Here is a 16,088-nt window from a genome sequence, read left to right as displayed (position 1 = left end):
TATGGCCTAACTTCCACTGTAGTCACTATGTAGTCTGTAACTGGTATCAGTGACCATGACATGATTGTGGTAACAATGATCAGCAAAGTACAGAGGACTAATAAAACAAGTAGAAAGATACATCTGTTCAGTAAACTAGATAAAAAAAAGCAGAAGTGTTGTATGTCGGCGAGGAACTTGAAACTTTCATTGCAGAACAGGAGCATGTATGTGAACTATGGCTCAAGCTTAAAGACTACGTGATATGCAGTGGATGCATATGTACCCAGTAGAACAGCGCTTAGTGGAAGGGAACCTGTGTAGTATACAATCCCTATCAAGAAACACACACAACTGCATAATTGGTGTAAAATGGGGCTCTAGATATGGAGATGTTCAATGAAGCACATTTTGCTCTCGAGAGCAACGACTGAAGCCTTCAATGTCTACTTTAACAAAATATTGTCAAAAGAACTTTCACAAAACCAAAGAAATTGTGGTTTTATGTAAAAGACTGTTATTGGAACCAAAGTTAGTGTCCAGTTACTCGCAAATGAGACAGGAACTGAAATTGAGGGTAGCAAAGCAAAAGCTGAAATACTAAACTGTTTCCCAATGTTGCTTTACAAAGGAAAACCTAGAAGAACTGCCCTAATTTAATCCTCATACCACTAAAAAAAGGTGAGTGGAATGGGTGGTTTTGAGAAAGAGCTCAAATCGTTAAAATTAAACGAAGTTCCAAAGACTGATGGGTCAGATTCTATACCAGTACTGAATTTGTGGCCGAGTTAGCCCCTCTTATAATTACAATCTATTGTAGACCGATCAAATAAAAAACTGTGCCCATGAGTTGGAAAAATGCACAGGTCACACCATTTACAAGAAGGGTAATAAGTGATCCACAATACTACTGTCAAATATCCTTGACACCAATTTCTAGTAAACTCTTAGAACATATTGTGAATTCAAACATACTGAGGTATGTCAAACAGAATGACCTCCTCCATGGCAACCTGCATGGATTCTGGAAACATCCATCTTGCACTTTTCTCATGTGATGTACTGAAAGCTTTGGATCAAAGCAGTCAGATAGATGATGTATTTATTTATAAAGTATGATCATACGGGATATTGAGTAAAATTTGTGACTGGGTTGAGGATTTTTTTGATAGGGAGGACACATGTTATCTTAATGGAGAGTCATCATTAGTGCTGGGACCCTCACTGTCCATGTTGTTTATTAGTGACCTTGCGGACAACATTAGTAGTAACCTCAGATTTTTTGCAGATGATGCATTTATATATAGTGAAATACTATCTGAAAGAAGCTGCATAAATATTCAGTCAGATCTTGATAAGATTTCAAATTTATGCAAGATTGGGAGCTTGTTTTAAATGTTTGTAAATGTAAATTTGTGGTCCTCAGTATCAATGAGTCAGTTAGAATCGGCAAACTCTTACAAATACCTCGGTGCAACACTTTCTAGGGATATGAAATCAAATGATCACATAGGCTCAGTTGTGGGTAAAACAAGTGGTAGACTTGGGTTTATTGGTAGAATACTGGGAAAATGCAATCAGCCTACAAAGAGATCCCTTACAAATCAATTATTCAACCCATTCTGGACTATTGCTCAAGTGTGTGGGTCCTGTACTGTATAGGACTGACAGGGGATGTTGAATGTATACAGAGGAGGACAACATGGATGCTCACAGGTTTCTCGACCTGTGGGAGAGCATTGCAGAGATGCCGAAGAAACTGAACTGGCAAACTCTTGGAGAAATATGCAGACTACCCTGAGAAAGCCTACTTAAAAAATTTCAAGAACCAAGTCACACACAGAGGAATTTAAACAAGCATTCTTCCTCAAATCCATAAGTGAATGGAATAGGCAGAAACTCTAATAACTGGCACTGTGAGATGTATACCTTTCACAGTGGATTGGAGAGCATAGATGTAGATGTACTGAAACACATGCAGACAAAGGAACACAATAACTTCTTTATATGGTGCAATTTAATCTTGAAGTGCTAGATGAGTTTTAGCTATGAAATACCCATCGTTTGTTGTGAAATAACCTGATATTTTGTATCCAGAACCTGTCAAATGTGCTTCACAGTGCAAGCACTAAGATAATTTCTGTATGTACCGGGTGATCAAAAAGTCAGTATAAATTTGAAAACTTAATAAACCACGGAACAATGTAAATAGAGAGGTAAAAATTGACACACATGCTTGGAATGACATGGGGTTTTATTAGAACAAAAAAAATTCACAAAATGTCCAACAGATGGTGCTGGACAGCAAAAGTCAGTGTGCATGACAATCTTGTGTAAAAGGAGCCGTAATGAGAGAGAGAATCAGATGTGCCAGCAGTCGCAGCATGTTGACGTTACCTGAAAAGGCACTTTTAGTGAAGCTGTATTATCAGAATGGAGAATGTGCTAGTTCAGCGTTACCATCCTATCGCCATAGGAAGGGGATTCACACAGGTAAACGTCCAGTGACAAATGCAGCTGTGGCGAGAATGATTTCGAGGTTCGAAGCCATGGGTTGTTTAGACGATAGACCCCGTAGTGGCTGACTGAGCACAAGGCGTAATGCTATTGAGACAGTTAGTTCAAGAAGAAATGGAGACTGTAGCGGGTTCGTCCATGCATGGGAAAGTCGGCACTCGTGCAATTGCACGTTGCACCGGCATTCCATACACGACTGTTTGGTTGGCACTTAGACGTACCCTCCGATGCTATCCGTACAAAATCCATCAGCATCATGGTGATTTAGTGAAGCGGAGGGCATTTGTGGTGTGGGTGTTTCAAAAGATGGCGGAAGATGATGATTGGTTGAGTAACGTGTTGTGGACCGACAAAGCTCATTTCACGCTCAGAGGGTCTGTCAACGCCTACAACTGCAGAATTTGGGCTTCCGAAAATCCTAGAACTGTTGTGGAAACTCATTGCACAATGAGAAAGTCACGGTATGGGTTGGATTTACTGCGTCTACCGTTATCGGGCCTTTTTTCTTCGAGGAAATGGATGATTCTGGTTTTGTAACTGCTACCGTGACGGGTGAGAGGTACGCCGATATGTTACAGAATCTCGTCATCCCCAGCCTGGCTGGAACACCTGCTGGAACGTACGCTGTTTATGCAGGATGGCTCTCCACCCCGTATTGCTAGACGCTTGAAAGATCTCTTGTGTGCGTTGTTTGGTGGTGATTGTGTGGTCAGCCGCCACTTTCGTCATGCTTGGCCTCCCAGGTCCCCAGACCTCAGTCCGTGCGATTATTGGCTTTGGGGTTACCTGAAGTCACAAGTGTATTGTGATCGACTGACATCTCTAGGGATGCTGAAAGACAACATCCAACACCAATACCTCACCATAACCCCGGACATGCTTTACAGTGCTGTTCACAACATCATTTCTCGACTACAGCTATTGTTGAGGAATGGTGGTGGACATATTGAGCATTTCCTGTAAAGATCATCATCTTTGCTTTGTTTTACTTTGTTATGCTAATTATTGCTATTTTGATCAGATGAAGTGCCATCTGTTGGACACTTTTTGAACTTTTGTATTTTTTTTGGTTCTAATAAAACCCCATGTCATTCCAAGCATGTGTGTCAATTTGTACCTCTCTATCAACATTATTCTGTGATTTATTCAGTTTTCAAATTTATACTGACTTTTCGATCACCTGGTATATCAAATAAAGCATTCCATGACATAACTCAATGCCTGAAAGGTATAGATACTTCCCACCAGGGAACTACCAAACCACAAAATTCTCAACAATGAGTAACAACCACAATTAAGGTGTCTCATCTGAGAAGTGTGGAACGTGTAGTGGCAAATCTTCCACCATCCTCACACTTCTCCCTTCCCCCACAAACAGGATTATAAAGAAGACCACAGCTATATGGCTGAAATTTGTTGGAGCGCCCCACAAGTAGTTCAGTGCATTAGTCTCTCATAGCTCACTCACAGCTGTCTTCTACACTGTGAAGCCTCCACATCTTCACCAAAGCTCTGCTGTGAGAATGAAGGGAAGCTCAGAGGAGCTTTGCTACCCACTATCAGCAGTTGCACAACTTTAGTGTAGTGCTTGGCCTCTCAGTTGGCCTGTCTTCACCTTATCCATATTGATTTTGCACTCGCCTAGTTTCTGGACAATTGAAAGAGAGAAAGTGAGCGAGCCTGAAATGTCGCCAATACTGTCGGCTCAACATTCTGAAGATGTGGGAGCTTATGACAACAAATTGTAGTCCTGTAAAAAAAAGTGTCTAATTACATTACTTATCAGTATTCTTCCATAATATGAAAGGAGAGAAAGATCGGCCATGCCGTCAGATTTCAAAAAAAGTGCAGCCAGTAACATGATATATTAAAACAAAGAGCGTCAGCCAGAAAGATACTTCTATGGAGCCATGACTGGCCTACCATTATTTTAAGCAATAAATAGTAATTCTAAGAGGTGAAAATTTCTGAAAAGATGAGAATATTTTTAGGTCATAAATGCACTCTTTTTCTTACAGTCCCACTTTAAGGTCACTTGTGTTATTCTGTAATGTGATTCTGTAAGGTTTACAAAATACACACTTTTTTATGTCACAAGAATAGAAACATGTTTAATAGGGTGGATATATCCCACTATAGGTACTTAGTTCCCCCACCTCTCCCATTGCTGAAGCACTGTCATGGGCATGGACACTGCCATGATTTTCTTTCATTTACAATCAGAACTACTTCTTTAGATTCGATTCAGTTTTTGCTCCATAACCCCAAAAAGAGATAATTCTCGAAGGCATGAGACGTGTTGGAAAGTATAACTCAAAAACATAGAACATTTGAAAAAATCACTTCCCAGATCAATTGTCAGGAGATTGTCAAGATATGTGAATACATTACAGGAAACTGGAACTGTTAATATTTTGCAGAAGTAATACACTGTCAGAATGAAACATTAGACTTTCTACCTGTCCATCCCCCTTATGCCATCTCAACACTATCCACCATCGTGGCATCCGTTTGGCCTCTGGCGCCTTTTACACTAGCCCAGTTGAGTGTCTGCACGCTGAAGCTGCAGCACTACCACTGTCCTATCACCGTGGCTTTCTCCTCAGCAGGTATGCATGCCCTTTGTCTGCCATGCATGGCCACCTATCATAGACCGCCTCCTTCAAGGATTCCTTTGGTAGTGTCCCTCTTCTGTTACCTCCTGGAGTATGCTTTTGATGCTTGCTTTGGCAGCTTAACTTCACACTACCTGAACTTTCCCAGTGGGTGTGAATCCTTCACTACCTTGGCTTTGTGCAGTGGCCTGTGTTAACCTTGGCCTTCATTCACTTCCTAAGGAGACTACTCCAGCCTCGCTAGATTGCCTTCAGTTTCACGACCTTCACGTGGAATTTTGCGACAGTGTCTTTGTGTACACTGATTGCTCCTGTACTGCTGTGTTGTTGCATGTGCCTTCGTCATTGGCCTTCAGATATCGGCTTCCGGCACGTTGCTCAGTATTTACAGTTCAGCTCTTCACCCTGTATCATGCCACGGAGTACATCCAGCAACACTTACTTTTTTGTTGTGTCCTCGGCTCACTCTCACTGTCCTTCAAAACCTATGTGCGCTGTACACCGCCACCCATAGGGCAATGGGTCCAGGGAAACTGTCGCTTGCTCACTCTTGGTGGAGCCACTGTGAAGTTTATGTGGGTTCCTGGTCATGTCGGTCTGCCAGGAAACGAGGCTGCTGATGCTGCTGCCAAGACTGCAGTCCTCGTACCTCAGCCCACTAGTTCCTATATTCCCTCCATTGATCTCTGTGTCACTGTGTGTCAGGAGGTGGTGTCCCTTTGGCATTGCCATTGGTCCTCCCTTACGTTCCTGCTTGGGTTTGCTGTTGGAGTTATTGGCCGTATTAGCCAATGATGCATGGGCTGTTGACCGTGTTTTACTTTTTATCCATCAAAGCTATGCACTTTTATTAAATTTGTTGTACACAAAACACTTATCTTGACTGTTGTGACCAAGTACTATCAAAACTGAAATCTAGCTGACATTTTTACTTAAGCTGGTCTAACAATCCCTGTTACGATATTCATCTATAAAGAAGAGAAGTTGCCAACCAGAAAGTCCTTCAAGCTCTGTTTAAACTGTGCTTCATCTGAAATAAAGTTTGTAATGGTTGCTGGCAATTTATTGAATACTGGACCCCTTATTGGAGCAAGATAAGTGATTTTAGGTCTTCATGTAGATAGTTCTTATTCCTAGTATTGATATTATGTATTGAAATATTGATTGGAAATGTATTCTCACATATGTTTCCAGTTTGTCAAAAAGACATTCTTCAGTTACTGTTAGACTGATTTTAAATATTCTGCAAGATGTACATCTTAAAAATAAGTATGCCAACCTTTGTAGATTATGTAATCTACTTAGATGTATTGGTCCAGGGCCACAGATTCTTACCTTCTTCTCGATTGTGGTGTTCCTTCGTACATAACAAAAACCTGCACATGACTTAATTTTCATAATTTCGAAACTGTCCAAACAATGCTCAGAAATTATTTGTATTTGCTTCTGGTCAACATCCAACAAAAGAAGTGTCAGTCTTGCACAAATACTTTTCGTAGTTCATCCATCATGTAAAATGTAGTACTCTTGATCTACAAATTGCATCAGCTATTGTTTATTTACATCAATTGAAACTCACTACTGAGTTCCCTAAAGCACTCCATCACACTCCTAGCCTTGTGACATGATGCATTACCTTGTTGAAAAATGTCAGTGCTGTGGGGAAACATGATCATCATGAAGGGGTGTATATGGTCTGCAATCAGTGTACAATACTCTTTGGCCATTGTGATGCCTTGCACAAGCTCCACTGGACCCATGGATGCCCATGTGAATGTTTTCCAAAGCGCAATGGAGCTGCCACCAGCTGGTCTTTGTCCCGCAGTACAGATGTTGAGGAGCTGTTCCCCTGAAAGACAAATGATTCACACCCTCACACTGGCATGGTGAAGAAAGTGTCTCAATTCATCAGACCGTGCAATGCTCTGCCACTGTGCCAATGTCCAGTGTTGACGGTAACATGCCCATTTCAATCATAGTTAACGATGCCATAGTGTTAACGTTGGCACGTGCATGGATCATCACCTGTGGAGACCCATCATCAGGAGAGTTCAGAACACTGTGTGTTCACACACACTTCTACTCTGCTCAGTATTAAAGTCTGATGTTAGTTCTGTCACAGTTGGCCACCCAGCAGGCTCGTCGCTCTTTACCGGGTTTGTGCTTGGCTACCACGGGGCCTCAACCTTTGCTGCACTTCTTCCCTGGCATGCTGCATGTCTATCCTCTTGCTATTCCTTTTCCCCTCAATTGGGGAACATGTCTGGGGTATTATTGGGAATGTTCTCCATTTTGTTGCTGACCAACTTCCTTTTTGGCTCCTTTTTCCTTTTTTTTTATTTCCCTTCTCTCGTTCCTCTGCTTCGGCATTTAAGGATACTCCTTTTTCTTCTTCCTCCCTGTGCGCTCCTGAAGGCCAGTCCATGCATCTGGTGTGTAAAACGTGAGTGTGTAATGTGTAATTCCGAGCCCCGGGTCGACAGGTAAGGTTCGCCCGTACCCCCTGGTACAGGCCAGGCCCAGGGAGGGGCGATTTCCTGGGCTGTGACCTTCCCAGATTGCCCATTGGTCCCTCTGTCAGGTTTTGGGGAGGTGTGACCTTAGGTGTGAACAACCACGTAAGGTGTGCTCCCTTGTGTAGGGGGGCCCCAGTTGGAAGGAGTGTGCCATCAGAGGCGCTGGCAATCATGGGGATTTCCTCTCAATGATTCACTCATCCTACGCATTGACGTCAACGAAATGTAAATTTAATGAGGCTACTGATTTGAAGAATCTTGCCACTGCACCACGCTTCCTTGTGGTATCACATACTGAAGATGGTGAGTCCTTTGTCACGGTCAATCCGTTTATTATTCAGAAAGGTGTTGATGCAATTGCTGGCCCTGTAAAATCCTGCTCTCATTCACAGAATGGCACCTTGCTTTTGGGGGTAGCTTCTGATGCTCAAGCACGACTACTACTTGCTGCCTTGCTTCTCCACGGCTACCCTGTTCGTGTCGAGGCACATAGAACTTTGAATTATTCCTGTGGTGTAATTTACACCAGGTTGCTTGACGGTTGCCTCAGGGTTCCGTCCTGAGCGTCATCCTCTTTGCTATTGCCATTAACCGTGTCATGGCCTGTCTCACACCAGGCATCTACAGCTCCCTTTTTGTGGATGATTTTGCCATCTATTGCAGTTCTCCATGGGCCTGTCTCACTTAGAGGTGTCTCCAGCACTGTCTTGATTGTCTTCACTCTTGGAGCATCGCCAATGGCTTTCACTTTTCCACTGACAAAACCGTGTGTATGAATTTCTGGTGGTGCAAATGGTTTCTCCCACCATCTCTACATCTTGGGCTTGTTGCCCTTCTGTTCATTGACACTAAGAGATTCCTGGGGCTCATGCTTAATAGGAAACTCTCTTGGTCCTCCCATGTCTCTTACCTGGCAGCCCACTGTACGCAGTCCCTCAATGTCCTTTGTGTCCTCAATGGTACTTCTTGGGGTGCCAATCAAACCACCCTCCTCCGTTTGTACAGGTTCCTAGTCTGTTTGAAACTCTACTATGGGTGCTTCGTTTATGCATCTGCACGCCCATCCCTTTTAAGTTTTCCATCATCATGGCATCTATTTGGCCGTGGGCAACTTTTACACCAGCTCGGTTGAGAATTTGTATGCTCAAGCTGCTGAACTTCCATTGTCCTACTGCTTGACTTTCTCCTCAGCAGGTATGCATGCAATTTGTCTGCCATGCGTGGCCACCCCTCCTGCACCGCCTCCTTTGATGATTCCTTCGATCGTCAGTATGGGGCTAATCCCTCTCCTCTGTTACCTTATGGAGTCCACATTCGCCACTTGCTACAGCAGCTTAACTTCATGCTGCTCTAAACTTTCGCAGTGGGTGTGAACCCTTCACCACCTTGGCTTTATGAAGCGGCCCATGTTAATCTTGGCCTTCATTCACTTCCTAAGGACACAACTGCAGCCTTGGTCTATCGCTTTCAGTTTCACGACCTTTCCATGGAATTTAGCGATAGTACCTTTGTATACACTGATGGCTCTCGGACTGACCATGGGGTTGGGTGTGCATTAGTCATTGGCACCCATATCTTTTGATATTGGCTTCCAGCCCACTCCTCAGTATTTACAGCTGAGCTTTTCGCCTTGTACCAGGCCGCAGAGTACATACGGCGACAGAGCCTTCGCAATTGTGTCCTCTGCTCAGACTCACTCAGCACCCTCCAAAGTCTCTGTTTGCTGTACTCTGCTCATGCCTTAGTGCAGTGGGTCAAGGAAAACTGTCATTTGCTCACTTTTGGTGGAGCTAATGTTATGTTTCTGTGGGTCCCTGGTCATGTCGGTCTGCCAGGAAATAAGGCTGCTGACACTGCTGCCAAGGCTGTAGTCCTCTTACCTCAACTGCGAGTACGTCTATTCTCTCTGATAATCTCTACATTGCCGTCTGTCAGGAGGTGGTGTCCCTTTGGCATCGCCAATGGTCCTCCCTTCACGGGAATAAGCTTTGGCATATTAAACCTCTCCCGGCACCTTGGACGACCTCCTCTCAGCCCTCCCACAGAGAGGAGATTATTTTAACTCGGCTGCATATTGGGCACTGCCTTTTTTTAGCCATCATCATTTGCTCAGTGGTGCTGCCCCACCACTTTATACGCATTGCGCCCAAATTTTAACTGTCCGCCATTTCCTGCTGGAATGCCCTTTTTTTACCAATTTACATTTCATATTGGGTTTGTCATCCGATTTATCAGCTGTTTTAGCAAATGATGTGTGGGCTGTTGCCTGGGTTTTACTTTTTATCCACTGAAGCAATATGGTGAAGACCATTTAATTTCTAGTTTTGGATCTCCATTTTTGTATGGTGTTTTTTAGTCTTTTCCCCGTGCCTTGTTTTAGATGTCTCCTATTCTGTCCATTGGTACTGACTTATAGTCGTTTACCTTGTCTCTGTGTTCATGTTCTATAGGTTAGGCTTGGGCGCGTATGACCTCAGTTGTTTTTTGTGCCCTAAAACAGAACAAACACACAAACAAAACAAACAAACAGTTGGCCACCTGTCCTGTGTCACCGTCTGCCCAGCCTGCGACAGTGGACATCTGTAATTTGGGATCGCTACTCAACCCCATGACGTCTGACAATGTTTTCATCATAGACGGCATGCTCACTGATACTGTTTTGTGTGTGTGTGTGTGTGTGTGTGTGTGTGTGTGTGTGTGTCAGTCATTCCTTGTCAGATGATTAATAGTTGCATCAAGGGGTGTGGAATGGCATTACGAAATTTCTTTTTTGATGTCACAGAGAGGTGTGGCCTCAGTGATTAGGACACTGAACTATAATTTGGGTGTAGTGAGGGTCATTACCTCATCCACCTATCCTGATTCAGATTTTTGTGGTTTCAATAGCTACTTGAGATGAATGCCAGAATGGTTCTGTAAAATGTCACAGCCAGTTTCCTTTCCCATCTTTGTCCAGTATTAGCTTATACTCCATCTTGATTGACCTTAGTGAACAAAGCCTCACAGAATCCAGCATAGGGGTTAGAGAAGCAGAGGTCACATTCCTGTCCAGTCATACAGGTTTAGATTTGATGTGGTTTGCCTAAATCACTTACAGTAGATGCTGGAATGATTGATCTTAGGACTGCAGCTAATTTGATGCTCTATCCATACTATATCTGATCTTGGGCTCAGTCTCTAATCATGTAGTCACTGACAGGTCATTAGCCCTAATTTTCCCCCACCCCTCCCCCATCTCCCCCATTTTATTTGTGACAACACAGACTGGTTAATAAATTAAAATCTACCTCCTTCCTTCCTACCTTTCAAAGCTTTCCTAGATCCAGCATTTTTGCCAGGCTATATTAGAACAAATTTGGGTTGATATACTAGTAGTATTAAATATATAACCATCTCACAGCTGAGAAGATGGTAACAAATTAATAAGGGACTAAATGACTAGCTGAGAAGACAGTAACAAATTAATAAGGGACTAAATGATTGAAGATGAAGATTAACTTAATACATTGTGTAGCATCCAGACACTTACTGCTATTAATTTTGTAGATACCAGCTGTGCAGTGGAATGGGTGTAGAATCTTTTCGTTTTGTAGTCACCAGTCTTCAGAGAAGACACACCATCTAGTTCTGCTACACTGTAAGATAGGCTTTATACTCTTTCAGAAGCATGGTGTGTAGTTGTTAAGTTTTTGACAAACTGAAGACACTCTGTTGACTCAGTAGTTTATTGTAAGATGATTACATGGAATTTAAGTTATGGCTCTAAGCACACCAGTCCAGTAAATCCACCAGGTTTCTTTGAACCACATTGAAATAGTTCATGTTTTATGAGCAGTAGCATCAGTATATTCTTGATACATGAAAGATCTTATTCCTAGCTGATGCCACTGTGTGGGACACATTGTATTATAAAACTTGTTTTTGTAAGTACCACTCTTTAGTTGGCCTGTGACTAGAAATAATGGTCTAAACTCGAACATTGGTAAATAGTCTGACCTGCACCACTTCCAATCAGTTTAAGAGTGACAATAACTCTCATGTGCCCATCAGATTGCCAAATTATGTACTTTTAAAACAATTCCATTATTGTTGTTCACTGTTAAAATTATATGTATATAAACACAATTTCAGCCTTAAAACTATTTTCTAGATTGACACAGCAAAGTTTTTGTGCTTCAGCATATTGGAATGTAAAAACATCAGACATTTATAAACGTCATCAGCAAGAAATTTCCACTATGTTTCACTTTAGAATGATGAAAGGCTGAAATTTTGTTTGTGGATTGTATAAATATATATTAAGCATAGAATGTAACACTTATATTATTTAAAAAGTTCTTCTAATTGTGATCTGCAGCATAGAGAAATTAACAATGTAGTTATTATAATTAATCACTCCGTAAGTCTTCCCTGTACCACAAAGAAATACTGGAACTGCTTCCATCACACTGACATGAAGTAATTCATTTCTTCTTGTGGTTTGTGGCTTATCTCCTCTGTGGTTCCTTGTCAGTGATGTGATGTGCAACACACATCATCCAAAATTGCTGAAAGATATCACCTATGCCCTTTCAATGGAATCATCCATACATTTCTTGTAAGTGATGTATTTTTTATTTTTCAGGGGGGGGGGGGGTGGGGGGGGGTTGCTGTTGGACTTCTCCGGTATTTCTATTTCACAGTAACATTGCTATCAGAGTGGACATATTCACATTCAGCTCTAGTGAAATCTCTGCAAGAGTGCCTGAACTTGAGTTGCTGTTGGCAAGCCCTATTTGAATTCTCTGCTGTTATTTTGGGTCTGCATGTATATTGCTTTAAGTGCATATTAAGTTGTCCTGCAGAGTGCTGTTAATGGTGTACGAGTATGTGCACATATGTCTCACCCCCTCTTGCTCCACTTCAGCGCTCTCTCTCTCTCTCTCTCTCTCTCTCTCTCTCTCTCTCTCTCTCTCTCTCTCTCTCCCCCCCCCCCCCCCCCCCCTCTTCCTCTCTCTCACACACACACACACACACAAAACCAACGACTGTAAAAAATATTAGTTTTTATCAAAATACAAACCATGCAAAATGCTTAGTTACAAAGATTTTCTTTTAAAATAAGAAGTTAGTTTTGTTTGAACTGTGCAATGTGTTATGTGATTTGATTTAAACTTTTCTCTTTCTTTATTTTCAGATTTTAAATATCTGCAACTGTAAAAATAAAAAAAAGCCAAGATGAAGATTGATAAAGGCAGACTGAAAAAAAGTTCATCGGAGGTGGTAAGTTTACAAAGATTCTATGTTATTGTTTGTACAGCAAACAGGATCCCCCAGTTCAAAGAAGGTTCTATAACTAGTTTTCATAACAATAAATTAACATGCAAATTTAACCATGTCAGGACTATAATATATGAGCAGTGAAAGTGGCAGTCGGAGGGGTAACTGTAGGAGGCACCCCCTCCACCTTTCCTGCATGCTTTCTCCATTCATGTTTTCACCATACAGTGTAGCTACCACAAGTGGGGAAGCTTTTGATGTGTACATGTGGAGCCAAACCTGTTCAACTTTGCCATCAGGCAGTGCTGTCTGCTCATGTATGCTCACTGCGTTACAAGGTGCTGATTTGAAAATATGATACCAGAAATCAGCATATAGCACATTGCAATGAAGATTTTATAATCAGAAGTGGACAGTGATTTACTTTAAACAGTTTGTTATGGCTGTGAAAAAATATGCCCAGAAAATGTTGGACTGCCCACTTTTAGCCACTCTGCGGCAGACTCTTAACTTTCCCAGCACCCTGCCTTCGGTGTTGGGCGACAATGCCTCCACGTCACCTTTAGTTTTACATTTTATCCATGAGAGTGGGTTTTATACTTCTATGTAGGTTTTAGCACATGTCCTTTGTCCCTCTGTGTCCTCCACCCTAGTGCTTTTAGGGTGGGGGTTTTAATGTGTTGCAGAGTGGCTGGCTTTCCCTTTTTATTCTTGTGGTTGGCCAGCCACTGTAATCTGCTTTCATGTTTTACTCTCTTCTGTTTCTAGCACCTCTCTCTTGTTTTCTTGTCCCCTTTTGTTACTGTTAGTTGCCTTCCCTTCGTTCTTGTGGCTTTTCCTTTCTTTTTGTTTTGTGTTACATGTTTCGTCTGTTTTATTCTCACACTTGAGGCATTGTTTTATTAGGAACAAAGGACTGATGACCTTGTAGTTTGGTCCCTTCTCCTGCCTTTAAACCAACCAACCAACCAGAAAATGTTGAGAAAATAATGTACAGAAATGTCAACCTCTCCATATTAATTTATTTTTGTGTGCTTTAGCAGGTAAATTACAGGCACATAACCTCCCAGGGGGCTCGCTGCTCTTTGAAGGGTCCATGCTTGGGTGCCATGGCATCCCAGCCATTGCAGCATTATTTCTCTTCCGTACTGCATGTCTATCCTCTTATTATTCTTTTTTCCCCTCCTTTAGGGAACATGTCAAGGATGTTTCGGAAATTTCTCCTGCATATTCTGTAGATGATATCAGGACACTCTCCACTGGTTTTTCGTTCCTTTTTTTCTTTCTTCATTCCCATTCTCCTATCCTCCTTCCTCTTCATTGTTTGAGGTTACTCTTTTTTCTTCTTCTTCTTCTTCCTCCCTGTGTGCTTCCGAAAGCAAGCCCACATCTGACACAAAACAGGTGACTGGGTAACATGTAATTCTCAGCCCTGGGTTGACAGATAGGGTTCGCACATACTCCCTGGTACAGGCCAGGTGCAGTGAGGGGTGATTACATGAGCTGCTACCTTCCCAAACTGCCGATTGGTCCCTTTGCCATGTAATCGGGAGGTGTGACCTGAGGTGTGAACAATCATTTAAGACGGGCACATCCCCTTCTGGAAGGGGACCCCAGTTGGAAGGAGCACACCATTGGAGACTCTGGCAATCATGGGGATTTTCTCACAATGAGCCAATCATCTTCACCCTCAACATCTATACAAAGTAAACAGAATGAGGCTAACGATTCAAAGACCCTCCCAGCTGGACAACAGTTCCTTGTGTTTCCACATACTGAAAATGGTCAATCCTTTTCTACGGTAAATCCATTATTATTCAGAAAGGTGTTAATGCAATTGCTGGCCCTGTGAAATCCTGCTCTCATATACAGAATGGCACTTTGCTTCGAGAGAGTACTTCTGATTCTCAAGCACAACTACTGCTTGCAGATTTGCTCCTTCCTGGCCATGCTGTTCATGTTGAGGTCCATCGAATGCTGTATTCTTTCAGTGGTGTTATTTAGAGTAGGCTGCTCAGTGGTCTGAATGACAGAAATCCAAATGCACTTCGCTGATCGGGCTGTCATTGTGGTCCATTGGGTGATGAAAAAGGTAGATGCATCCGTAGTGCCCACACACATTCTTTTTCTCACTTTTGATAGACTGGTGCTTCCATTGAAGATCAAAGCAGGCTCTGAAGTTATCGTTGTCCACCAGTACATTTCAAATACGATGTGCTGGTACCAGTGTCATCGTTACAACTCCTGTCGACACCTGGCCAAATGTGTAACCTATGGTAGGGATGCTCACGAGGGCGATTGCCTGCTGCTTTTTCCCCGTTGTGTCCTCTGCAAAGGCAACGATGCCACCTCCTCTCGAGGTTGTCCCATGTATCTCAATGAGTCAGCATTCCAGGAGATGTGGGTGAAGGAAAAAGTGCCTTACCCGGTTGCTCACAAGTTATTTGTTAGTTGGAAGCCCTGTGTTCTACCATCTGGCACTTACAGTACTGTTCTTGCTACATCTCACTCTACGAAGGACATGTCCACACAGACTTGCAATGGCAGATTCAGCACTGCACAACTGTGCCGCCTCCTCCAGCTGTGCAACAAGCCACCAAACTTTCACCTCATGGGGTGAAGTCAACTGCTACACAACCGGAGAGCTGGAAAGGACAGAAGGAACACTCCCACGAAGACTTTCTATGTCCCTCCAGGCAACAAACATCTGAGTCTTCCTCTGCCAACCAGAAAGGCTCCAAGAAGTCAGAGGCAAATGGTCTTCTCCTTCACCAACTCGGAGATCCTCTTAGATGGTGTTGCCATGTGATAACCTCGGCCAGCTGACGTCCGTGCTGCCGGTGCGTGGCACCAACCATTTTTCTGACCTGGACTCTGCATATTGATAGAGGGAGAATGCTGATGCCTCTGTAGATCTCCTGGAGCAGGATCCTCCAGCCGTTGTACTCAGTAGCAGTGAGTCTTCAAAGGCTGGCACTCGGCAGCCACTGAGGTGACACCCCTTCATTTTTTCCCTCCTCCCCTTTCCTTGTTATGATTCTCCTCCAATGGAACATTCATGGCCTTTGATAACTCATAGAGGATTTATGGCTGCTCTTAGAATCACAACGTCCACTTATTATCTGCCTCCAGGAAACAAAACTGTGTCCTTACAACCGCTTTGAGCTGTTGCATTTCTTCCCAGTCCACTTTGGCTCCCCCA

The 16,088-nt window shown here is 42.8% G+C and overlaps 1 protein-coding gene across 1 annotated transcript in view; it reads left to right on the top strand.

Moving 5' to 3' along the window:
• Positions 1 to 16,088, top strand: part of LOC126184383 (E3 ubiquitin-protein ligase HUWE1-like) — a 207,244-nt gene that overhangs the window by 76,445 nt on the left and 114,711 nt on the right. Inside the window, exon 2 of the mRNA XM_049926768.1 lies at positions 12,804 to 12,889. Within this exon, the coding sequence (XP_049782725.1) occupies positions 12,845 to 12,889 (45 nt within the window). The 5' untranslated portion in view covers positions 12,804 to 12,844. The remainder of the gene's footprint in view (positions 1 to 12,803; positions 12,890 to 16,088) is intronic.

The sequence above is a fragment of the Schistocerca cancellata genome, chromosome 4, assembly GCF_023864275.1.
Source record: "Schistocerca cancellata isolate TAMUIC-IGC-003103 chromosome 4, iqSchCanc2.1, whole genome shotgun sequence".
In the NCBI taxonomy this organism is placed as follows: domain Eukaryota; kingdom Metazoa; phylum Arthropoda; class Insecta; order Orthoptera; family Acrididae; genus Schistocerca; species Schistocerca cancellata.
Note: the sequence above shows the minus strand (reverse complement) of the source record. Positions and strands in the feature narration are given on the sequence as shown.